Genomic DNA, 27,241 nt, shown 5'->3' on the forward strand with positions numbered 1-27,241 from the left:
ACATGCAGGTTGTAACCACTGGATAGCAATAAGGAGCTAATAGGAGGGGTAGATTACAGTGTAGTGGCCCAGAACACCATCCTGGTCCCCTACATAAATGTCATCATGTTTTGTCCTATGTAAATGAACTGTGCAAAGCTTATCTTGTTATATCCTGTGTGTGTGTTGCACAGTTGCTGCGCTTGAGAGGTCAAAAGCAATAAAATCATTGCCTGCATGTAGATGTAGCAGTTTGTCATGTCATGTGGTATGAGTGAAGCTGCAACAGGCAAGAAAAAAATGGGGAATGTGTTCGGGGAGAATATATACACCGTTATTCTATGCGGCGGAGTAACAAAACACTGGACAAGTGTATCATACTTCGGATCCTCAGGAACAGCTGAAACCCAGTAAAACTTCACTTAAACATTGTAAGCAGGCAATTACAGGTATCATACACGGCAGCAGTTACAGACAAAAGCAGCATATGAGCGGTTGCACAGGCGTGTAAGCGGTTGAGCGGTTGCAGCAGCGTGTGAGCGGAGTGTGAACAAGTCTATCTTCACTACTTCCACAAGTAAATTGTAGATCCCCATTAGGATAAGCTTCATGCCTGGCAATGCCATCCAGTGTGCTACTTGTGCAATGTATGCGGTCCTTGATCAGCTGATCGAGGGTGCATACTGTTGCGCAAGATGCGTGCACGTCGCACATTTAGAAGCCCAAATTCTGGATCTAAATCAGCAACTGGCAACACTGAGAGCCATTGACAACATGGAAAGGAGTTTGCTGCTCACTGAGCAGACACTCGCTGGGATAGAGGTTGGGGCGGATGGTGCTACGGAAGAGCAGGGGGAGCAGGCAGTCAGCTGGGTGTCAGATAGAAGGAGGCGTAGAGGGAATAGATCCAGGGAGGCTGGTCCTGAACTGGCACAACCCAACATGTCTGCAACGTTGGCAGATGAGGGCGATGCCATTACAGAGCCAGCACCGCTGCAGCACGACAGGCCCTCTGAACACCAGGGGGATGACTGCTCCAGTGGGACGGGGAGTGCAGGGCAGGCTAGACAGGTTCTAGTGGTGGGGGACTCAATTATAAGGGGGATAGATAGGGCAATCTGCCATAAAGACTGGGATCGTCGAACAGTATATTGTCTTCCTGGCGCTCGAGCTCGACACATCGCGGATCGGATTGACAGATTACTGGGAGGGGCTGGTGAGGATCCAGCGGTCATGGTGCACGTTGACACCAATGAACAAGTTAGAGGTCAATGGAGGGCCCTCAAAAATGATTTCAGGGACCTAGGGTCCAAGCTCAGGGCGAGGACCTCCAGGGTAGTTTTTTCGGAAATACTACCTGTACCTAAAGCCACACTAGAAAGGCAGCAGGATCTTAGGGAGGTAAACAAGTGGCTCCGGAGTTGGTGTAAGAAGGAGGGATTTGGGTTCCTGGAGAACTGGGCTGACTTTGCTGTTGGCTACAGGCTCTACCGTAGGGACGGGCTGCATCTTAATGGGGAGGGTGCAGCGGTGCTGGGGGATAAGATGGCTAGAAGGCTGGAGGAGTGTTTAAACTAGGGACTGGGGGGGAGGGTAAAATGAGAAATAGTGGGGTAGCCAGTGTAACTAGCGACCCGGGTCCAAGCAAAGGGAATGGGGGTCGAGCAGGGGCTGGGGTTAGCACATTTAGAAGTGATAGATCAGCCATAAGTATGAATAGCAACAAAACAAATTTAAAAAACAAAAAAATGATATAAATTGTATAACCACGAATGCAAGAAGTCTGATTGGTAAAGTGGGTGAGCTTGAAGCGAGAATGACTAATGAAAATTATGATATAGTCGGAATTACGGAAACATGGCTGGATGATAAGTGCGATTGGGTGGTGAATTTGCAGGGGTACAATCTCTTCAGAAGGGACCGAAGGAACCAGAAAGGGGGAGGGGTATGTCTGTACGTCAAATCGAACTTGAAGCCGAGGCTACGGGAGGATATAGGGATAGGAGAAGAACAGGTTGAATCTCTGTGGGTAGAAATACAGGGAGGAAAAAATAACAAAATCTTGATAGGGGTCTTCTATAGACCACCAAAAGCAACAGAATAAACTGATAACTTACTATTAAGGCAGATAGAAGAGGTGTCAAACCGCAATGAAGTAATTATCATGGGGGACTTTAATTATCCAGATATAACATGGGAGAACAAAACCTGCAAATCTCACAGGTGTGATAAGTTCTTGAGAGTAATTAAAGATAATTACCTGAACCAACTTGTGCAGGAACCAACAAGAGGGAGGGCCATTCTGGACCTAGTACTAACTAACAAACCGGAACGTATAAAGGGGGTGCAGGTTGAGGGGCACTTGGGGAACAGTGACCACAATATAATCAACTTCCACTGTCATTCAATAGGAAGCCCTATCAGGGAGCGTCAAAGAAACTAAACTTTAGTAAAGCAAAATTTGATGAGCTTAGAACTACTATCGGTAACATTAATTGGGACAACATCCTCAAAAATAACGGTACAGAGGACAAATGGGAAAAGTTTAAAAGGATCCTAATCACCTCATGTGAGCTGTTCATTCCCTTTAAAAATAAAAGAAACTCAACCAAAAGGAAACCAATGTGGCTCGACAAGACGGTAAGAGGGGCAATAAATGAAAAAAAGAAAGCGTTCAAACTACTAAAGCAAGAAGGCAGCGAAGAAGCGCTAAAATCATACAGGGAAAAAAACAAAATATGCAAAGATAAGATCAAAACTCCCAAGGAGGAAGCAGAAAGACTGATCGCCAAAGAGAGCAAAAACAATCCGAAGCTATTTTTCAACTATATTAACAGCAAAAGGATTTGCAGGGAGAGCACTGGCCCTTTAAAAAATAATGCAGGAGAGATCATTGATGATGACGAAGGGAAAGCAAATCTACTAAACAGTTTCTTCTCAAGTGTATTCACAAACGAAGAGGAAATGCCACATGAGATGCAGGGGAATAAAATGAACCCATCACAAAACATCTCATACCTAACGCAGGAGGAGGTACGGAAGCGACTAAAGAAGACTAAAATTGATAAATCGCCGGGCCCAGATGGATTACACCCAAGGATACTAAGGGAACTAAGTGACGAGATAGCTAGGCCACTATATCTAATATCTCTAGACACTATCAAGACCGGTGTAGTACCATTGGATTGGTTCCAATTTACAAAAAAGAGAGCAAAAGTGAGCCTGGTAACTACAGGCCAGTAAGTCTCACTTCAGTAACGGGAAAAATTTTCGAGGGGATTCTGAGAGACGCCATCGATGAGCACCTCAAGGAGAACAAGGGAATAACTCCTCACCAGCATGGATTCATGAAGGGTCGCTCATGTCAGACAAATCTGATCAGTTTCTACGATGAAGTAAGCTCTAAGCTGGACCAGGGAGAATCTATTGATCTCGTATATCTGGACTTCTCTAAAGCCTTTGACACCGTGCCACATAATAGGCTAATATACAAAATGAGGCAGCTCGGACTGGGCGAAAACGTGTGTAAGTGGGTAAAAAATTGGCTCAATGATAGAAAGCAGAGGGTGGTAATAAATGGTTCGTACTCTGATTGGACCACAGTCGCTAGCGGGGTGCCACAGGGTTCAGTATTAGGCCCCACTCTGTTCAACATATTTATCAATGACCTGATCGAGGGGCTGCACAGCAAAATCTCAATATTTGCAGATGACACAAAATTATATATACAATATAATTAATGCAACGGAGGACAATGTGCGGCTACAAATGGACCTGGATAAGCTGGGGGCTTGGGCAGGAAAATGGCAAATGAAGTTCAATGTTGAAAAATGTAAGACTATGCACATGGGCAGGAGAAACGGATGTCACCAATATTCGATTAATGGAGTACTGCTAGGAAAAAGTGAAATGGAAAAGGATCTGGGGGTATTAGTAGATAGTAGACTAAACTGGAGTAACCAATGCCAGTCAGCTGCTGCAAAGGCAAATAAAGTCTTAGGGTGCATTAAAAGAGGTATAGGGGCAAAGGATGAGAACATTATCCTTCCATTATATAAGGCACTAGTCAGGCCTCACATGGAATACTGCGTACAGTTCTGGTCACCGGTGCTCAGGAAAGATGTCACAGTGCTTGAGGGGATTCAAAGAAGGGCAACTAAACTAATACATGGAATGAGGGGACTGGAATACCCAGAGAGGCTATCAAAATTGGGATTATTTACTCTAGAAAAAAGACGGCTAAGGGGTGATCAAATAACTATGTATAAATACATGAGGGGACAATACAAGGATCTCTCCCATGATGTGTTTACCCCCAGGACCGCGACGGTAACAAGAGGGCATCCCCTATGTCTAGAAAAAAGCAGGTTTCATCACCAACACAGAAGGGGGTTCTTTACTGTAAGAGCGGTTAGACTGTGGAACTCTCTGCCGGAGGAAGTGGTGATGGCAAAATCCAGGGGAGTTTAAAAGGGGACTTGATGTCTTTCTGGAGAGGAAGGATATTATAGGATATAAATCTTAGGTTAATTGTCAATCTGGGTATACAGGCAGGTAAGAACTATTAGGGGTTGATCCAGGGAACAGTCTGATTGCCATTAGGGAGTCGGGAAGGATTTTTTTCCCCAAAAGGGCTATCTGGCTTCTGCCCTTGGGGTTTTTTGCCTTCCTTTGGATCAACACGGGAGGATAGACAGGCTGGACTAGATGGACAATTGTCTTCATTCAGCCTTACATACTATGTTACTATGTTACTATAAGCTCAGAGGTTGGGAGGAATATTACACAGGAACAATACGGCCCTATAGTGCACGTTATGTATATGTCACCGATCCTGGACATTAAATATATTCCGGAGGAGGTACAAAGACAAGAATCTCTCCACAAACACTCTGGCAATAAATTACTTAGAAGAAGGCTTAGCCTAGATGCACCCCGCACATTCTTACGTGGTTGTCACAATCACGTACCTCTGTGTTGTGATCCTATTGGCGGATGGCCACACAGGAAAAATAAACGCCTGTAGTGTTTTAGTGAATTGGGATTTGTTGCGCTAGCTCTCTCTCTGAACTGCACTCACTCCTATATCATCTACCCTGCAGACGCTATGGGATGTCGTTTCTCTTCACCCATCTTCACCAACATGGCAGCTGAAGGTGCTTCCATGCGGTTCTGTCTTAGTGCCTGTACCAGGTAAGATGGACCCCTGCTCCAACACAGACTGAAGAAGACAGGCAGACCTTTTCCTGCTCTCAGACACTCACTTTTATCACCTCAATTGTACCACATGACCCAGTAGGATAGATACATTCAGCAGCAGAGCTGACAGGCAATGATTTAATGGGAGTTAACCCTTCAGACGCCGCAACTGTGCAACATACATACAGGAAATTGACATGACAGGTTTGCACAGTGCATCCATGAGACAACACATGTATGACAATTATGGAGGGGACCAGAATGCTGTTCTGAGCCACGACAAAGGTATAAATAGGAGTGATTGAGAGCGGAAAAAGAGTACCATCTTGTCTGCTACAGAATACTAACACAGAGCCACATGGAAGCACCTTCAGCTTCAATGTAGGGGAAGATGGAGGAAGAGGAGCGATATCCCGTAGTGAGTGAAGTCTGGATGTGAATGGAGTGAGTCCCACCATCAGAGAGAGAGAGCAACCCAATAGCTCTGTATAGAGGAACCCATCGCACAGATACCAGTTCAAACTACAGGCTTTTACTGTGCAGCCGTTCAGAGTTAGGATCACCGCACAGAGGTACTCTACTGAGGCACACCCACGTACCTGCTGTGCGGGGTGTTTATTGTGTAAGCCTTCCTTTAAATTGTCTTCCAGAGTGTCTGCGGAGTGACCCCTACCCTCCTTCCTCCTCTGGAGTCCTCCCAGTCCAGGAGTGGTACCATATAGATAACGTTGACTGTAGGACCATTTGCATCCTGTGTATCCTCCCTACCTCTGAGCTCTAGTCTTCTGTCACTTAAAGATAACTGTACCTGCATTACTTTAAATACCTGTTTTGTAAAGTTTATTTCTGCAAGTAAAGTTATACTGGGCCTCCAGCGTTCCTGGGTACCCAAGATACTATACACAAGTCTCTGTGTATAGTATGCGAGGCATACCGGTGTGTAGGAATGGTGGCGTCATGAGTGATAACTACTACCCCCTTCATCTGGTTTATTGGCATTCCCTATCATAGAGGTGTCGAAGCTGGCCTGCGATTCTGCTCTGGCCTTGGCTGTGTGTCATCCCTCAGGGACCAGAATCTGGTAAGTGCCGCCGTGACAAAACAGCACTTATCCTTCCCAGCTCTTCACATCAGCCAGGTGCTCAGGGTCATTCCTCTGGGGTGTTGCAACAGGTAAAGCAATATCTCTGCAGCTTTGTAAGCAAGTTATAATATTATATTGCAAAACAACATATTATCACTCTATGAAGGGTATCATTTTCACTTCGAATCACCGGAATATTTCTTTACACAAGAATCCTGCTGAAAGTCCTTGAATTAGAAACTCCAGTTTTTATCTGAGAAGGGTGAACATTTCTCCTGCTCTTATGTTCTCTTTTGTTATCCAAAGAAGGCAAATCTCTTCTGGCCACCAATGACCACCAGCTATATATTGTAGAAACTCTGCTTAACGACTCCGCATATCTCAGTCTACCGAACCCCATTGAGTGTGACAGTGTAATAGGTTGTTCTCAGTGAGAGAAACCAAGTAATCTTGTAGATATGATACCTTTTAATGGCTAACAAAAATACATGATGTTACAGCAAGCTTTTGAGGATATCTTGCCCCCTTTGTGAGTCTAACGCAGTGAAATGGAGTCACAGCTACGTGGTCAAGGATTGTGAATGGAATTAGAATGTAGGATATTTTAGAAGTAAGCACTGCGCTCTTCACCATAAAATATTCATATTTCTTTATTTCAGATGTGTCTCCAAACAGTTTGTGCAAAGTATCATTTAGAGCAATGTGAATGTGATACCCATTCCTTGTATGAAAAGTGCCAACTTTGCTGTCAAATACCAGGTAGGAAAAAATAGAGTATTGCAAAATGTAATTATCATGATATACTGTACATATGTTTATTCTAAAAATAGTTATTCTAAAAACTGTTTATTTATGGAGTCTGTACAAAATTGGGGTTTTGTCTTTAATACAAGTAGAAAAATAAAGTAATAAGTAATCTGATAGTATACATGTTGAACAGGACCTGAAAGGTCCGTTAGTTAGACAATGCAATAATTCTAAAAATCATTGGACCTTTTGTATTTCACAAGTTTTTTGATTGGTGAGGGTGTGGGAGCTCAATTGATTGTACTGATTGTTGGAAATAAAGGGGCATTGTCAGCACCATAAATGAGTAGTGAATAGAGATGAGCGAGCACGCTTAGATAAGTTAGTTACTCGAGCGAGCATCGCTCTTCTCGAGTAACTGCATTCTTGTCCGAGCAGCCTCGGGGGGGGGGGGGGGGGGGGGAGAGATCTCTCTCTTTCTCCCCCGCTAACCCCCTCTATCCCCCGCCGCCCACTGCTTTCCCCCCGCCGACACCCCCGAGAATGCAGTTACTCGAGAAGAGCGATGCTCGCTCGAGTAACTGACTTATCCGAGCGTGCTCGCTCATCTCTGGTAGTGATGGGGAGATGGGTGATGGGGTTTTTATACTCAGCCACTCACCAATTCTTGCAGTGTCCTCCCATGGAGTCTTTTCAGACCACTGTGCACACCCTCTCCTCTAGTTGTCTCTGGAAGAGCACATACACTGTGGTTTGAAAAGAATCAAGCTCTCAGACTGCGTGTGGACTTCACAAGAGGACGTCACAGAGACTGGGGAGTCGGTGAGTATAAAAAACACTTCCTGAACAGCACCATAACTTATGCTGACAGTGTCCTTCTAAGAGACCTTTCCACACGACAGAATATTCCTTAAAGGGGTTGTCCCGCGAAAGCAAGTGGGGGTATACACTTCTGTATGGCCATATTAATGCACTTTGTAATGTACATTGTGCATTAATTATGAGCCATACAGAAGTTATCAGAAGTTATTCACTTACCTGTTCCGTTGCCAGCGTCCTCGTCTCCATGGTGCCGTCTAATTTTCAGCGTCTAATCGCCAGATTAGACACGCTTGCGCAGTCCGGTCTTCTTCTTTTCTGAATGGGGCCACTCGTGCCGGAGAGCGGCTCCTGGTAGCTCCGCCCCGTCACGTGCCGATTCCAGCCAATCAGGAGGCTGGAATCGTCAATGGACCGCACAGAAGCCCTGCGGTCCACCGAGGGAGAAGATCCCGGCGGCCATGTTCAGCCGGTAAGTAAGAAGTCACCGGAGCGCGGGGATTCAGGTAAGCACTGTGCGGTTTTCTTGTTTAACCCCTGCATCGGGTTTGTCTCGCGCCGAACGGGGGGGCTATTGAAAAAAAAACAAAAACCCGTTTCGGCGCGGGACAACCCCTTTAACATCTTGGCAGAATATTTAGCACCCAAATCTGCACGGCTAGTGTACATATTTTGATGAAGAATTGAAAATAGCAGAATTCTGCCTGCAATGTAAAACAGAAAAAGTTTAGTATGGTGTTAGTCTGTAAAGTGTGATTCTTCTCAGTAAGAGAAACCAAGTAATCTTGTAGATATGACCTTTTAATCATGTATTTTGTTAGCCATTTAACCCTTTCCAATCCAATTTGTATCCTGGTTTTCATAGGGGGCTTACTCTTTTTTCTGCCGTTTTACAACGGCGCTATATGCTGGCTTAAGCCAGTACTGCATGCGGTGACACGTTGGATAGGCTCCGACAGCAGAGAGGCTGGCAATATACAGTAAGAGAACCCCGACGGATGTCTTCCTTCATCAGAGCTGTACAACCTTAAATCATAATGTCTTCAGACGTCAGACAGTGGATTGGAAAGGGTTAAAGGTCTCATATCTACAAGATTACTTGGTTTTTCTTACTGAGAACAATCACACCCTGCCAGCAATCCACATCAAAATCTACAGTTAGCTGCGCAGATTTTGGTGCAGAATTCCAGGACTTCATATTCTGCAATGCCATTGTGGAATAATCCATCTTGTGCGAAAGGTCAAAGTGCTTGGCTTCGCGCCAAGCAAAGGTACAAGCTCATAGGGAGTCTATAGCCTGAAGCAACCTCAATGAGTCTGTAATATGGGGTTAGGACTGTAGTATATAATCTTTCACATAGGTGACAGAAGTTTATTCTAAGAAATGTGCACTTTCCAAAAATCTTGTACCTGTTGTAAAAACTGAGCATGTTTTAGACCACAATATTGCTTAGTTTATAGACTGCTTTACAATATTCTGAAGTAACGAGTTAAATGCTTGACAGATGATGCGAATTCCTGCAGAAGTACACACTCTTCACAGCTGGGACCTCTATTTAATATGACTGCAATACATCTTCCTGCTGGTGCACCATGCAAGCAGAGGCAAGGTTATTGTGATAAACTTTATATCTGCCGACTTGTTGATGCAGATGGGCCCATTGCCAGACTGAAAAATTCATTTTTGACTTTAATAGAGTTTGACCCTGCAGCCTGGATGAAGGTAATGACATCATTAAGTGATTACTGAATGAGTACATTGATAAATAAAATGTACTGTGTGTAGTAATGTATTCACTAAAGGTTCTGGCCTATGAACAACATTTATGTGAATAGGTCATATATACCTTTGTGAGCCGCCCCCTTTCATTACTTGGATATTGTTATTTCCTGCATCTCTATTCTATAGGGCTGTGTCATCATAAATTGTCTTCTAATTAGAACTACAGATTTTTATCTTAAAGGGGTTGTCCCGCGCCGAAACGTTTTTTTTTTTTTTTTTTAACCCCCCACCCCCCCCCCCCCCGTTCGGCGCGAGACAACCCCGATGCAGGGGTTAAAAAAGAACACCGGAGAGTGCTTACCTGAATCTCCGCGCTCCGGTGACTTCTTACTTACCTGATGAAGATGGCCGCGGGGATCCTCTCCCTCGGTGGACCGCAGGGCTTCTGTGCGGTCCATTGCCGATTCCAACCTCCTGATTGGCTGGAATCGGCACGTGACGGGGCGGAGCTACACGGAGCTACACGGAGCCCCATTGAGAAAAGAAGAAGACCCGGACTGCGCAAGCGCGGCTAATTTGGCCATTAGACGGCGAAAATTAGTCGGCTCCATGGAAACGAGGACGCTAGCAACGGAGCAGGTAAGTGAAAAACTTCTTATAACTTCTGTATGGCTCATAATTAATGCACAATGTACATTACAAAGTACATTAATATGGCCATACAGAAGTGTATAGACCCACTTGCTGCCGCGGGACAACCCCTTTAAATGTTTATCCCATCATAGACATACAGTTCCCTCCTCAGGGACCTGCAACACTGGTTAGTGCAGAAGTAAGGTCACTGGCCACTGCATCAGATAGACAATGAGAGGAAAATTGCATGTGCGTGACTCTCTTACGTACCCTCTACATTCTTACGGATGCATACTCAGATATTCCCAGCTGTAATGCAGATTACAGCCTAAACGATGAGCGATGATCCTGAATGATGATCAGTACTGAATGGCATCTGTGTTAAGTGAATGGAGACGGGTGGGGGAGAGCGAGGAGTAACATCTCCTCCTGCCATCCCGGCCCCCTGCTGGCCGCTCTGTCAGAGAGCCAGCGATACTCGCTCCTGTGTGACAGCATGGGAGCGAGTACACACAGGGACGAGTGCCGGGCATCGTTTGCCTGACATTCGTCCCGTGTAAATGGGGCTTAAGGCTGGTCTCACACGAATCAATAGTAATTGCGGATTTCATGAGCATATGATCTGCGGTAATACGCGGATCAATCAAATATATTGGATTACGCAGTTCCGCTCACATTAGTGAGTCGAAATTGCATAATCCGCTTGCAAAAAATAGAACACAGTATGTTCTATTTTACCCCAAAATCTGTGAGAGAGAGACCATTGTGCTCTCTGGACAAAGATATACCCGCAGCCCATATGCAATTATATTGTGCATGGGACTGCGTCATTGCTAAGCAACAGCACGGGAAATATAAACAAACAAAAAAGCTGTACTGCACATGACCGCCTGCATGCGTTTGCAGTCATACCCAGTACATTACGCATCCATACACAGGGACACGGCCGGGCTCACAGCTGGGATCTGCTGCGTGAGCCCGGCCAAAATGACTTGGGATAAGGAAATCAATATTTGATCTACTGATGGTAGACCTTAAAGGGGTTGCCCCGCAAAACAAAGTGGGGTCATACACTTCTGTATGGCCATATTAATGCACTTTGTAATGTACATTGTGCATTAATTATGAGCCATACAGAAGTTATAAGAAGTTTTTCACTTACCTGTTCCATTGCTAGCGTCCTCGTTTCCATGGAGCCGTCTAATTTTCAGCGTCTAATCGCCAGATTAAACGCGCTTGCGCAGTCCGGGTCTTCTTCTTTTCTGAATGGGGCCACTCGTGCCGGAGAGCGACTCCTTGTAGCTCCGCCCCGTCACGTGCCGATTCCAGCCAATCAGGAGGCTGGAATCGACAATGGACCGCACAGAAGCCCTGCGGTCCACCGAGGGAGAAGATCCCGGCGGCCATCTTCAGCAGGTAAGTAAGAAGTCACCGGAGCGCGGGGATTCAGGTAAGCGCTGTCCGGTGTTCTTGTTTAACCCCTGCATCGGGGTTGTCTCGCGCCGAACGGGGGGGCTGTTGAAAAAAAAAAAAACCCGTTTCGGCGCGGGACAACCCCTTTAAACAAGTCACTTGTCACTTATAAAAGAAATGGATTCTCCAGTGTAAAATGCTATATAATTTAGTGCACGAACCATTTTATTATATTGAACTCCATTAGGCCACTCACACAGGCGTTTTTTACAACATTTTAGCGACCTGTAAAGCACCCGCTAAAAACAAACAATGTACTGAGCCTCCATTGATTTCAATGGGGCTTCTCAGATGAGTATTTGAACACGGCATTTCTAGCGTCATACTTTTTGAATGCTGTCTATTCTAGTGCGTTTCAGTGATTTTTTACGCACATCACCCACTGCAATGATGGGGTGTGTTAAAAATGCTGCTGAAAGCGTTCGAAAACACCATTAGAAAATGCTGTAAAACGCATTTAAAACCCCAGCGTTTTCACTAACGCTTGTGTGAGACTGGTCTTACAGTTGCCAAAAACGTAGGTGAACCTTTTGAAATTACCTGGATTTCTGCATTGATTACTAATAAAATGTGGTCTAATTATTATGTAAGTCATTATTATAAATAATCACAATCTAAAAGATTACAAACGTTTTAAGACAAATGTACAATTTTATGTTTCGAGGCAAAAGATAAACCTTTTCCCACATGTACATCATAGTGGAGATAGCATTATGGCTGGGCTCTGCTTCTCTGCCTCAAGGGCTAGATGCATTACAATCATTGATGGAACACTGAATTCTAAAGCGCATGAAAACATTTTACAGGAGACTATAAGGGCATCAATGACCTTAAAGGGGTTGTCCCGCGCCGAAACGGGGTTTTTTTTTTCAACAGCCCCCCCGTTCGGCGCAAGACAAACCCGATGCAGGGACCTAAAAGAAAATTCGCACAGCGCTTACCTGAATCCCCGCGCTCCGGTGACTTCTTACTTACCGGCTGAACATGGCCGCCGGGATCTTCTCCCTCGGTGGACCGCAGGGCTTCTGTGCGGTCCATTGACGATTCCAGCCTCCTGATTGGCTGGAATCGGCACGTGACGGGGCGGAGCTACACGGAGCCGCTCTCCGGCACGAGTGGCCCCATTGAGAAAAGAAGAAGACCGGACTGCGCAAGCGCGTCTAATCCGGCGATTAGACGCTGAAAATTAGACGGCACCATGGAGACGAGGATGCCAGCAACGGAACAGGTAAGTGAATAACTTCTGTATGGCTCATAATTAATGCACAATGTACATTACAAAGTGCATTAATATGGCCATACAGAAGTGTATAGACCCCACTTGCTTTCGCGGGACAACCCCTTTAAGCTGAAGAGGTGTTGGGTGATACAACAAGCCAATGACCCAAAGCACACAAGTAAATCAACCAAAGAGTGGCTGAAAAAGAAACAACACGAATCGTTTGGTGATTGCTGCTAAAAAGATAGACAGGTTATTCAATTCAGGGGTTCACTTACTTTTTCTCCCTGCACTGTAGAAGTTTTCTCAATGTGCTCAATAAAGACATAAATGATAGAACTATTTTTGTGCCATTCGTTTAGTTGGATTCTGTTTGTCTGTAATTGTGACTTGGATAACAATTAGACCACATTTTATAATAATCAAAGCAGAAATCATGGTTATTCCAGAGGGTTCATTTGCTTTCCTTGCAGCTGTATAATGACTATTTTCCAACTAAAATGATAATCAAAATCTCACTCGTACTAGAAGTATCATACTGTTCATATTTGCACAGTTCCAAAAAATGAAAGTTTTTTTTCTTTGTTATATTGTTTTATTATTCTTATGTGCCATAATGGAAAGAGCTCTCTGTATAGGAATACTGAGCTGTGCTACTCAGTGCCAGCATCATGACGTGCTGCTTTATTGAGCAGTATTTTTGTTTTGAAATAGGAAAAGTGGGTTCATGCAAGTTTTTATGGAAAGTTGTTCAATTTTAGTTATATCACTGGCCTGACAATAATCAAAGCTTCTTGAAACACATACTAGGCTAGTTTTATATCTGTGTTGGAAGCTCCATTTGGAGCCTCCAGCATAGATCTGACATACAATTCTGGATGAAACAGCACAGCATGCCGGAGGACTAGAAGGCAGCAGGACAAACCCCATCACAGTGAATGAGGTCAGCTCGGTTCATTTATCTCCATCATTGAATAGATCCAACTCCCATATGGGGGTGTGATGCCCGCATTATTGGATATGTATGACTAGACCAGAACATCTGTTTCTTCTTGCTACAAAATCAATATGGTGTGTCCAAAATATTTTGTGTACAAAGATTCTCCATTTTTTGACAGTATATGTACAGTGAAGAATATGTATCAAATTGTTTATATATGTATTTTCCTTTTCTATATTACAAAGACAAGATGGTGGGCCATTCTTCTGATTATATTAATGCTGGGAGCTATAATGGCTGGAACAATACTCATATTTGGCCGGACTCTGGACTCTAAGGAAGGTAATGGGAAATATAAAAATATATTAAAATATGAAACGGAAAACCATGGTGCCAAGGTTGAGCAAATAGAAAAAAATCTGATATACTCAGTGTGAGTTCATGTGCATTTGTATATTTTATCTATACACTAGCTGATATACCTGTCTTTGCCTGAGTTAATTTGGTACAGATGTTTACCAGAAAATTGAATGAAGTCGTGGTTACTTCAAAGGAATCGAGGAATAAATGTATACACATAGAGGAGCATTAGATTCTCCACAGACTGCATGCCAGAGACTCCACAGAATATGCCATCCCTCCCACTCTCCTCACTTTTTACTCTTAGGCCTCATGTCCACTGGCAAAATCGAATTGCGGATTGTGCTGCGGAGTCCACATTCAATTTTGCCCATAGGGATCCATTAGCCAATTAAATTGTAATTTGCACCCGCGGATGGCATTTTAATGGATTTGCATTTTCTCCCGCACGTGAGAGAAAACGCAGCATGCTCCATTTTCTGCGGGTCTCCCGCGCAGACGGCTCCCGCAGGCTTCCATAGAAGCCTATGGAAGCCGTCCGGTCCCATGGTACACCCGCAGCTGATTTTCTGCTCTCCAACGCGGGAGAGCAGGAGGTCAAAAAAAAAAAAAAGAGTGCACGGCGCATGTGCGCGGCACGCTGTCGGCGTGCCACATGCATCCGCTGGGCAGAGAGAAAGAAGATCCGGCCGCAACGGACAGGAACCCGCAGCGTCCGGACAGGTAAGAAAAATCTATTTTCAGACCTCATGTTTCCGGAAAAGGAGGGTCCCGCTGCGGGATTCTGCATGGAGAATCCGCACGGGCCCGAATTTCCTAGTGGACATGAGGCCTTAAAGGTAACATCCCTCTTTATTCAAATTTACAGCCTTTCAGTATATACACATAGAGGTGAGGTAGATTCTCCTGAATATATACACACATAGGTCAGTTAGATTCTCCTCAGTATAAACACATAGGGGTAAAGGATATTCTCCTTGGTAAATACCCATAGAGGTCAGTTAGATTCTCCTCAGTATATGTACATAGAGTGAGGTAGATTCTCTTCAGCATATACGCACAGAGGTCAGTTATATTCTCCTCAGTATATACACACACAGAGGTCAGTTATATTCTCCTCAGTATATACACATAGAAGTCAGTTATATATATATATATAGTTATACACTATACAGTCCTGATCCTCCATGCAAGAACCCCAATGCTCCTTCTTAGGGCTACATCTGGCCATGTGCATTATAGTTGTGGCTTGCTGGGAGTAGTAGTGCATCAATTTTTGTATTATGCATCTAGGCCAGTTCCCAGCCTTTCAGTAATGGCGTTCTCAGCCTGCAGCGCCGTACAAACAGCTCTCACCGTGAAACTGCTCTCTAACATCTCCTAGCCTTTTGCAAGTGACTTCATTTAGACATTTAGACCGTTCTGTGTCTGCAGTGCATTAGACACAGGTCTCAACGCTAAACAGTACTGTAATATTTCCTGGGCCGCTGCAAAGTATTTCAGCTCAGCCACTGTGCAGAGCGTCTCACAATACCCTTTCCTTGGTGGGGTTGAGATTGCCACAGTTACCAGCACTATCCACTGGCTTTAGAGTCTTCTCCCACTCCACACAGCCTCTATTATCTACAAGTCTCTGTGAGCGGTAAATTACCCCTAGGTATCAGCGCAAGACAGCGGGTTAATTTTTTCAAGTCAAAGCATAGAGCCTCCGCTATCTACAAGTCTCTGTGTGCGGTGAATTAAGCCACAGTTGTCAGTGCTGTACAGTGGGGTAATTTATTTGGGCCCTGCTCTATTCTTAATCCGCCGTGATGAGGAGTAGGGGTAAGGGTTGAGGACGTGGACGTGGACGTCCAAGTGAGGGTGTGGGCACAGGCCGAGTTCCTGGTTGTAGTGAATCACAGCCGGCTGCTGCGGGATTAGGAGAGAGGCAAGTTTCTGGGCTCCCCAGCTTCATATCACAATTTACAGGTCTGCGTGGTAGACCTTTATTGCAAACATAGCAGTGTGAGCAGGTCCTGTCGTGGATGGCAAAAAATGCGTCCAGCAATGTATCGAACACCCAGTCTTCTACGCAGTCCACTACTCCCGGCCTAGGGACTGCAACTCTGAATCCTCTGGCTGCTGCTCCTCCTTCCTCTAAGCCTCCTCACTCTATGAAATCTACCTCTCAATTAAGAAGTGTGAGCACGTCGCCAGCAGTCGGTAACGTGCGGCGCGGCAGCACAGCGGTGGGCAAGCGTCAGCAGGCCGTGCTGAAATGAATCAGCTTAGGTGACAAGAGGCACATGGCCCCCGAGCTGTTGCAGGGTCTGACAGAGCAGACCGACCTCTGGCTTTCGCCGCTGAGCCTCCAACCGGGCATGGTCGTATGTGACAATGGCCGTAACCTGGTGGTGGCTCTGCAGCTTGGCAGCCTCACACACGTGCCATGCCTGGCCCACATCTTCAATCTGGTAGTTCAGCGGTTTCTGAAAAACTACTCCCACTTGTCTGACCTGCTCGGCAAGGTGCGCTGCGTCTGCGCACATTTCCGCAAGTCCACCATGGATGCTGCCACCCTGCGGACCCTGTAACATCAGTTTCAGCTGCCAGAGCACCGACTGCTCTGTGATGTGCCCACACACTGGAATTCTATGCTGCACATGATGGCCAGGCTGTACGAGCAGCGTAGAGCAATAGTGGAATACCAGCTCCAACATAGTGGTAGTCAGCCTCCGCAATTCTTTACTGAGGAGTTGGCATGCATGGCAGATATCTGCCAGGTCCTCGGAAACTTTGAGGAGTCTACCCAGATGGTGAGTGGCGATGCGGCAATCATTAGCGTTACCATCCCACTGCTTTGCCTGCTGAGAAGTTCGCTGCATAAAGGCTGACGCTTTTTCGGTGGGAACAGGAGATGGGGGATGACAGTATGTCGCTTGATAGCCAGACCACCCTCATGTCTATAAATCAGCGTGTTTTGGAGGGGGAGGGGGAGGAGCAGGAGGAAGAGGGGTAAGAGACAGCTTGGCCCACTGCTGAGGGTACCCATGCTGCTTGCCTCTCATCTGTTCAGCGTGTATGGGCTGTAGAGGAGGAGGATCCTGAAAGTCATCTTCCTAGTGAGGACAGCGATGTGTTGCGTACTAGTACCCTGGCACACATGGCTGACTTCATGTTAGGCTGCCTTTCCCGTGACCCTCGCATTAGATGCATTCTGACCAACACGGATTACTGGGTGTACACCCTTCTCGACCCACGGTATAAGGAGAACCTTCGCACTCTTATTCCCAAAGAGGAAAGGGGTACGAGAGTGATGCAATACCACAGGGCCCTGGTGGAAAAAGTGATGCTAAACTTGCCATCTGACAGCGCTAGTGGCAGAAGACGCAGTTTCGAGGGCCAAGTAGCAGGGGAGGCACGGGGATCAGGCAGCATGTCCAGCGCAGGCAGGGGAACACTCTCCAAGGCCTTTGCCAGCTTTATGGCTCCCCAGCAAGACTGTGTCACCACTCCCCAGTCAAGGCTGAGTCGGAGGGAGCACTGTAGAAAGATGGTGAGGGAGTACGTAGCCGATCGCACCACCGTCCTCCGTGATGCCTCTGCTCCATACAACTTCTGGGTGTCAAAGCTGGACACGTGGCACGAACTTGCGCTGTACACCCCGGAGGTTCTGGCCTGCCCTGCCGCTAGCGTCTTGTCAGAGAGGGTGTTTAGGGCAGCTGGGGGCATCATCACGGATAAGCGTACCCGCCTGTCAACTGCCAGTGCCGATATGCTGACACTCATAAAGATGAACGAAAGCTGGATTTCCCCAGACTTCTCTTCTCCACCGGCAGAAAGCAGTGGACCCTAATGATTTTTTTCACTGCAACAGGAGAAAAAAGCCTTCTCTAACGCCAGAAAAAAAGGGGGAATTAGCTTTGTCAATCACTCTCGGATATTATTACTCCTCCTCCTGAAACAGCATGTCATCATGCTGAACTCCCAATTTTTCTGTGGTCCAAAAGGCTCTGCCTATATTTTTTTTACAATTTTTAAAAGTTTCAAAAGTATTGATACTTTAACATAGAGCAATTTTTTTCCCAGGGCTGCCTCCAGGCACTGTTACAAATTAAGCAATAGTGAGCTGTTTTTTTAAAAAATGTTTATGGGTTTCACCTGCCCTCCCAGTTGAGCAATTTTTCAGGGGTGTACTTGTACTCTTGATACACCAATTTTTCTGGCCCTCGTCTATACTGTTATCTAACTAATTTTTTCAGCCTTCTCCTACACTCATGGTACACCAATGTTTCAGGGGTTTGCCTATACTCTTGCTACAGAAATGTTACAGGGGTCTGCCTATACTTTTGCTACAGAAATGTTACAGGGGTTCGCCTATACCTTTGCTACAGAAATGTTACTGGGGTCTGCCTATACTTTTGGTACACCAATGTTTCAGGTGTTCGCCTACACTCTTGCTAGGAAATGTTACTGGGGTCTGCCTATACTTCTGCTACAGGAATGTTACTGGGGTCCGCCTATACTTTTACTACAGGAATGTTACTGGGGTCCGCCTATACTTTTACTACAGGAATGTTACTGGGGTCCGCCTATACTTCTGCTACAGAAATGTTACAGGGGTCTGCCTATACTTCTGCTACAGGAATGTTACAGGGGTCTGCCTATACTCTTGCTACAGAAATGTTACAGGGGTCTGCCTATACTGTGGGTGCACAAAGACTTCCCATCGCGGTGTTTTACCTATCTGGCGCAAACACACTGACTGACTAGGGCAGAAATGTGGGCTGAGGCCGAGGTCCTTGGCGGGGTGAAACTCTGCCAAGTTTGGGCACTCTGATTTCTTCCTGTATAATACTATCTTTGTGCACTGACAGCATAGGCGAGCCCAAGGAAATCAAAGACTTCCCTTTGCGGTGTTGAGCTATCTGACACCTACACAGAATGAATAGTGTGTGGACACATGGATTTCCCATTGCTATGTAACTCGCAGCACCTTGGGTCACACAAGGTGGAGGCTGGGAGCGAGCCTGACCCAGGGCCCGCTTACATACTTCCCACACAGACTATTGCAGGTCCTACCTCGGCATGCTTTATTGGCCTTGTTATGCTACCTCCTCCTCCTGCTTGGGGTCAGGGGATGATCAGCACTGGGCAACATGTATTTTCTCTTGTGTTACCACAGTTATCTGAGACACTGGTTTGGGCCAAACAAAAGGAGCGTTACTGCATTAATAAGACGTTCACAGCTGCTGATTACTGAGGGTGTGAGCCGAGGTGGAGGTCCTTGGCATGGTGAAACTGCATTGTTTGGGCGCTCTGACTTCTTTGTGTAATACTTTTTGGGGTTCCAGGGGCTCCTCTATGCTGTGGGTGCACAAAGACTTCCCATTGCATTGTTTTACCTGGCACAAACACACTGACTGACTAGGGCAGAAATGTGGGCCGAGGCCCTTAGCAGGGTGAAACTCTGCCATGTTTGGGCGCTCTGATTTCTTCTTGTGTAATACCATCTTTGTGCACCGACAGCATAGGCGAGCCAAAGGAACTCAAAGACTTCCCATTGCGGTGTTGAGCTATCTGACACCTACACAGAATGAATTGTGTGGAGACACATGGATTTCCCATTGCTATGTAACTCATGGCACCTTGGGTCACACAAGGTGGAGGCTGGGACTGAGCCTGACCCTGGGCCCGTTCACGTGCTTCCCACACAGAGTATTGCTTCATTGTGGAGATGTGTAGAAGTGCTGGCTCCTGAGTCCCCTTTATACCCACGTTTGCGGCTCCTGACAATTTTGTGACGGAGGTGGAACAGAATTGGAATGATGATCGTACATCAATTTATCATCAATTCTCAACAGCATTGTGGGCTATCGCCCACACTTTCAAAGAGGGTCGCTGCCTAGCCCTGCCAACCTTCTGCAGTTTGTGCCTCCGGTTTCTCAGCATTTCAGTACGCGCTTATAAATAGCTATGAGGGTGGTGTGGCTATGAAGCGACCGTGTGGCATGAGGGCAGCTGAAGGCTGCGCAGGGACACTTTTGTGTGCGCTGTGGACGCAGGGTCGTGCGGTGGAGGGGGGGGGGAATTGGACAGTGAAGCCAGCATGTAAGCCAGGAGAAGAGGCAGCGGTGTCCCCCGCAGGCAGTGATTATCCTTGGTTGCAGGTAGTGTGGTGCTTAATTAAGATGTGCCAGCGCGTGTGCCTTGCTAATGAGGGTTTGTCCCAACTAAATTGTTAGGGGGTGGCGCCAGACTCTTGCCCCCATTTTGGCTTAATAGTGGGACCTGGGAGACTCAGATGCAGCAATGCATGCTGCCCCTGCCCTTCCCTATCCGTTTCTGTGGTGTTTCCATGACTTTCTGATGTTTTCTGGTGTTTGACAAGTCATCAGCTATGCAGAGCATCGGTCCCATACAAAAATGCTCAAGTCGCCCATTAACTTCAATGGTGTTCGTTATTCGAAACGAGCTCTCGAGCATTACAAAAAAGTTCGACTCGAGCAACGAGCACCCGAGCATTCGCTCATCTCTTTACAAGTGTTATATTAAACTGCTGTTACTATTTAATATTTATTGCATTACTTAGTTTATATGACTCAGTTTATTTTTTGCCTTTTCCAAAATGATTTCTTTTTCTTAAATTATATAAATATTCCTGCCTTATTTCCCAGTGGAAAAAACAAGGAAACCAACTGGGAGAGTTGATCCAAGAAGATCCGATGCTCTTCAGCAATATTTTATATATACCCGGAAAGAACTGCATATGGCATCCATTTATATGCAGTCTGAGACGAGAATCTAGAATATATTACTTATGTATGTTTTGGTTATGTGGCTATCAGGGAAGGAAGCAGCACGAATTCATCCAAGCTATGGTATTGCATATTGCTGTTATTAATAAGATGGAATATGACCGACTCTACAATTCAACACTGCTGATGGCCATGATATGATTCAGTATTTACAGTACATGTAAAGAGTAATTTAATGCTGGCAAAGATCATACATACAATAAAATGCATTATATCATCTTGCTTTCTTTAAACGGAACACATAGTCCATAATAAAACAGAATCAAATGGAAAGCATTGTGTTTTTTATTTGCAAATGCATTGAAATCAATGGAAAGAAATGAAAATACTTATTTGCATTTGAATTCCATTTTCCGCTCTAAGGCCCCCTGCACACAGGTGGAAATTCGCAGAGGCCCGCACAAAAATGTCACTCCCGGGCCACCAGCTCCGCTCTGCGCATGCGCCGGCTGGCAGGCAGCCGGCACATCAGGGAGCTGGAGCTGCGGGACAAGGTGAGACCCGTACTGGTCCCTGCAGGGGCGCGGGTCGGGTCCCGCTGCGAGAATTTAGGCCGTCTGCAGGCGGCCTAAAGATAGAACAGACGGGTGGAGTTTAAATGGAAATAGTAAACGAGCTCTGCGCCCACATCACACTGGAGTATGCTTATTTGCATGCACATAAGCACAGCATTTTTTGCGGAATGGACTATGTTTTTTACAAGCACATTGGCATATTTTACTGCACTTTTTCCATGTGCAAGGCATGTGCATCTGTGTGCGGCAAATAAATATGCACCGATGCAAATAGCTAGTTAGTCTAATGAATTCCAGATGTGTTCTTCCTTGTAATTACACAGTGGTTCATGCATCTCCTAGCGTATTTGCAAATCCCCATAGACCTTTATGGAGGCTTTTAATGCACAAATGCCAGGAAAATAGACACGCTGCTTTATTTTTGCACGACAGAAATGTGCAGAAAAAATATGTGCATATTGTGTGCGCAAATCTTGCATGCGCTTATGTGAGCAAATGCGCCCATGTGATGCCGGTGTAACACAGAGTAAGGGCTCATTCACACAACTGTAATTTCATTGCTTATTACACGTTAGTGTGTATACATTTCAAGTAGATACACACATGAAAAACATCACTGCATGTTTTATTTCCCCACGTATCACGCAGCGACAGCCCTATTCTTTTCTATGGGCAGCGTGTGCAACGCTGTACATACGCAATATTTTGCATACGGGCGGTGATACATACACAACTCCGCTATGAGACAGAGCGAGGAATTAAAAAACACAAAAAGACAAAAAAGTCACACTGCGCATGACAATATTTCCGCCAGCTTACACAGAATGGTGAGAAGCTGCGCAACCCATCTTGTGTTTTACGCATATGGTCAGGTGAATGAGCCCTGATTAACTCTGTATAAATTACACTCAGAGGTATCGCAGGGCAAAACAGAAACACTAAGTGCTACAAAAGAGGATAAACAGTAAAAATGAATACCAGCACCAATTTCTAAATGAATGAAAAATGAGTTATTAGTTATCCAGTAGAAAAGCGCCTACTGCCACACAGAGACAAATATACTCCATACATCTCCCTACTGAGGATCACAAACTCTTGTTTTGTTTCTTTCAAATCTGACTAAATTGCACCAAGAGGAAAGGTAAGGAAAGGTAGGGTACTTTATAAGTAGCATAAAATAATCTAGCATCTGGCCGAGACCACTGTTCCATCTAAGCTGTGTACTCTGAAAATGAGACTTCAAAAATACACTCATTGAAGAAAAATAATAATGCGCTTAAAGGGGTGGTCTCGCGAAATCAAGTGGGGTTATACACTTCTGTATGGCCATATTAATGCACTTTGTAATGTACATCGTGCATTAAATATGAGCCATACAGAAGTTATTCCACTTACCTGCTCCGTTGCTAGCGTCCTCGTCTCCATGGTTCCGTCTAAATTCGCTGGCAGCTTGCTTTTCTAGACGCGCTTGCGCAGTCCGGTCTTCTCCTTTCAGCACAAGCCGCTTCAGTGTGCTCCCCGCTACAGCTCTTCTGCGCATGCGCAGACGAGCTGTCACTGCTCGGGAGCGCGCTGGAGCGGCCATTCTGTACCATCCTCTGTTAGAGGAAGGTGCAGAGCCGCCCAGCTGTCCCGAGAAGCCGCCCAGCTGTCCCGCCGTCCTGGTAAGTGATGGGCCGGGGGGGCTGCTGCTGCGCTGGGGGTGGGCTGCGCCCGGGGGGGGGGGGGGCTGCCGCTGTGATGGGGGGGCTGCGCCGGGGGGGCTGCCGCTGTGATGGGGGGGCTGTCGCTGCCATGGGGGGGCTGTCGCTGCCATGGGGGGGCTGTCGCTGCGATGGGGGGGGCTGCCGCTGTGATGGGGGGGCTGCCGCTGCGATGGGGGGGCTGCCGCTGTGATGGGGGGGCTGCCGCTGCCATGGGGGGGCTGTCGCTGCGATGGGGGGGGGGGGCTGCCGCTGTGATGGGGGGGCTGTCGCTGCGATGGGGGGGACTGCCGCTGTGATGGGGGGGCTGCCGCTGTGATGGGGGGGCTGTCGCTGTGATGGGGGGGGCTGCCGCTGCGATGGGGGGGGCTGTCGCTGTGATGGGGGGGGCTGCCGCTGCGATGGGGGGGGCTGCCGCTGCGATGGGGGGGCTGCCGCTGCGATGGGGGGGCTGCCGCTGGGGGGGGGGGGGCTGCGCCGGTTACCTGCTGCCTGGCGGCGGGTGACTGGTCGGCCGTGTTCACTCCAGGGATCTGGTCGGCGGCTGCGGGGCGTCTGGATGTCAGGGAGACACAGCTGGTAGCGTCTCGGGAGCGCGCACTTCGGGCTACAGCAAGCGACGGGAAAAGAGCCGGCGGCCATCTTGGGAAAATTTTTATAAGTTGCTGAAACGCTGGAACGGTAAGTACAAACCAGCTAGAAAAGTCATTTACAGGGGGGCTTAGTAATGTATGCTTAATTAGGGGGACTGGGCAAAAAAAAAAAATCCACTCCTGCCTCGAGACATCTCCTTTAAGTAGATATGTTGAATTGCTGCAAAACTCATCCTGCAATTATGTCTCAGGCATGAGTAAATGATTACAGTCGTGGTCTGATTAGACACGGGGGTCTCGCCACCAGAGGCTGCAGAAGTTCTTCCCCCACTACCCTATAGAAGGCTCTCAGAAGCTGCTATTGTGTATTTGTATATGATACCTCTTGTTACGAGTTTGTGGACTGCTAGACGCCTCTGTGATGCACTCTGCAGCGTCCGAGCGGGGTGCACCCATGTGGTGGGAGACCACGGGGAAGCAAGATGGATGTCACAGGTGACTCTGCGATCTCTCCAGGCAATGGTGGCAAGTGCCGGGGACCTGAAGGAAGACGCAACGGAGCTGACAGCGCTTCTTAGGTGATGTATTTATTTAGGGGTTTTTTTGAAGCTAGGGCTTATTTTAGGGCTTATACAGTAGAATTTCCGACATGAAAATCGCATTTCCGTCCGATGCGATACAAAACATAGAAAGGCTCCATAGGGAATCAAGGGCTACATAACATCACAAATTGCAGTAATATTTAGCAACCCATGATATATTTTTTTCTCGCAATATCGCAGGCTACAAAACATGTTAATGTGAAGGAACCAATAGGAAAGCATAGGCTTCACATGAAATTTGCAGCACTGTAGCATCGCAAGAAAATCACGCGATGTTGCCGCCCGTGTGAAACCGGTCTTAATTCTATTTCAGACAAAAACTGGATTTTTAGATGTATCAGAAGAAAAAGCTTTCCCTCTTGGAGGTTTAGAAGGGCAAAATCTTATGCCTTATGAATCTGTTCCCCCAGATAAAAAAAAAACAGAAAACACAACAGCCCCTTCAAACTAAATGGGCCCGTAAGGTTCATTGGAGACTACTATAAATACATTAGGGAGAATAGAAGGATCTCTCCCATGGTCTGTTTATACCCAAGGACTGCGACGGTAACGAGGGCATCTGCTAAATTAATAAATGGAATGAGGGGACTGGAATATCCAGAGAGGCTATCAAAATTAGGATTATTTACCCTGGAAAAAAGACGGTTAAGGGGCGATCAAATAACTATGTATGAGTACATTACGAGCAATACAAGGATCTCTCCCATGATCTGTTTATACGCAGGACTGTGACGGTAACAAGAGGGCATCCTCTACGTCTAGAAGAAAGCAGGTTTCATCACCGACACAGAAGGGGATTTTTCACTGTAAGAGTAGGCAGAGTGTGGAACTCTGTGCCTGAGGATGTGATGATGGCAAAATCCATAGAGGAGTTTAAGAGGGGATTAGATGTCTTTCTATAGTGCATGATATTACAGGATATAGACAGTAGGTGACCAGCAGGTTGTTGATCGAGGTCTTACATTCAGGTAGGAACTATCAAAGGTTGATCCAGGGATTATTCTGATTGCCATTATAGAGTCGAGAAATAATTTTTTCCCTTGAATAGGCTAATTGGCTTCTGCCTCTTGGGGTTTTTTGCCTTCCTCTGGATCAACAAGGGGGTTGAAACAGGTTGAATGTCAGGACCAGCGGCTCACGGGTCCCTCGTGCCCTCACCACCGGTCCTGTCACACGGGCGGCTGCCGTGCGGCCCAGGGGAGATCCGGTCCTTATCACCTCCCCTGGCTGCCAGGTTCCTCCCCGCCGCCAGGTTGCTAGGGACACGGCGGGTGTTGCCCCGCTCCGTGTCCTCGGTACCATGGCAACCCGGCATGCTTCTCCTTCTCTGCCTCCTGCAGGGCTGGGGGTGGGTTCCCTAGCGCTCCTGGGTGTTCTCAGCTGCTGTCAGACTCCACCTCCAATCAGCTGCTGGGACGGGAGTTCTGACAGCATTTAAACCTGCTTGTGTCTGCAGACCAGTGCCAGTGTTAGTTTGGTCTTCCTGCTACACCTGCATACTTCGTGCTTTGACTCGTGTTTTGACTCCCTGTTTTTGGACCGGACATTGCCTTTGCCTGACCCTCTTGTACTGCATACCCTCTCATTGCCGACCCGGAAAGTCTGACTCGCCTTGCTGTTGTTTGTCCCAGTGTCTGTCTGTTCGTTAGTCCCTGTGTCCCCCCTCCTTAGTAAGTGTAGAGACCGTCGCCCAGTTGTCGCCGTAGGGCTTAACACAGGGGGGTAAGTAGGTAGGGACAGGGTTTGCGGTTTTTTTTCAGAGACCTCCAGTATCTCAGACCCCAGTCCTGACACTGAACTAGATGGGCATTGTCTTCATTCAGCCTAACATACTATGTTACTGGGAGAAAACTCCCAAAGAGAGCATCTGCTTTGACATTTTTACAACCAGGGAAATATATGACAACAAAGTCAAAGTGAGAAAAGAATAATGACCACTGAGCATGTCTAAGGTTGTCTCCAAATACACGGGATGTTAGTGGTCAGTATAAACTGTCCACGGGCGTAGCAATATCCCGCGGTGGATCTCCACCGCTGGAGCCGCCACCGGGGAGCAGGGAGAGCTGACGGATAGGCTCACCGTGGAGAACCGCAGCTAATCACAGCATGCTGAGATTTAAAACCCATAGGTGTAGAGTCACTATGATTCTACGCTTGTGGGCAGCAGGGCTGCGCTTTCATAATAGTCTATGGAAAGTGTTCAGTGCGTTTCCCGCGGCCAAAATATTGCCATGGGAAACGCAGTGAAGCCCGTGGACAGGCAGCCTTATGTTGAGCCCCCTCCAAAATATGTTACCACTCCTCAAAAGCCCATTTTACTAACCAACAATTACCTTTCCACAATATCATAATTTTGTTCAGCCAAAGCAAACTTTCATAAGAAGAAATCATAGGGATGGAGACCTTTCAAGTCATCAGTGTCCTGAAACAGAACTATTCCCACTCCCATATTGGGTATGAATGGTAACTAGAGATGAGCGAACGTGTTCGGCTCCGCCCCTTTTCGCCCGGACACCGAACTTCGCGAGGAATTCCGTGTTCGGGCGAAAAAAGTTCGGGGGTCGCCGTGGCAGCGCGGGGGGTTGCGGCGGGGAGTGGGGGGGGAGAGGGAGAGAGAGAGGGCTCCCCCCTGTTCCCCGCTGCTGCCGCCCGCGCCGCCGCGCCTCTCCCCGCCCCCCGGCGCCCCCCGAATACTTACGCGCGAACACGGAAGTCCTCGGAAAAGCCGGTGTTCGGGTGCGTAAGTGTTCGTTAAGAACACGTTCGCTCATCTCTAATGGTAACGGATACGAATACAGAATCTTATTAAGTTCACTGGAATCCAAACAAGGCCGAAGGCCCCCATCTTTTTC

The 27,241-nt window shown here is 46.8% G+C and overlaps 1 protein-coding gene across 4 annotated transcripts in view; it reads left to right on the plus strand.

Moving 5' to 3' along the window:
• The window catches only part of LOC136628565 (disintegrin and metalloproteinase domain-containing protein 10-like), a 121,136-nt gene extending 99,887 nt beyond the window's left edge, over positions 1–21,249 (plus strand). For 3 of the 4 annotated variants that reach the window (XM_066604565.1, XM_066604567.1, XM_066604568.1), the window contains 4 exons: positions 6,922–7,021; positions 9,334–9,551; positions 14,062–14,158; positions 20,836–21,249. In XM_066604565.1, coding sequence (XP_066460662.1) covers positions 6,922–7,021; positions 9,334–9,551; positions 14,062–14,158; positions 20,836–20,966 — 546 coding nt within the window. In that variant the 3' untranslated portion in view covers positions 20,967–21,249. The remainder of the gene's footprint in view (positions 1–6,921; positions 7,022–9,333; positions 9,552–14,061; positions 14,159–20,835) is intronic. The other variant, XM_066604569.1, reaches the window with a different exon arrangement.
• Positions 21,250–27,241: the final 5,992 nt, after the last annotated feature.

The sequence above is a fragment of the Eleutherodactylus coqui genome, chromosome 5 (assembly GCF_035609145.1).
Source record: "Eleutherodactylus coqui strain aEleCoq1 chromosome 5, aEleCoq1.hap1, whole genome shotgun sequence".
NCBI lineage: Eukaryota > Metazoa > Chordata > Amphibia > Anura > Eleutherodactylidae > Eleutherodactylus > Eleutherodactylus coqui.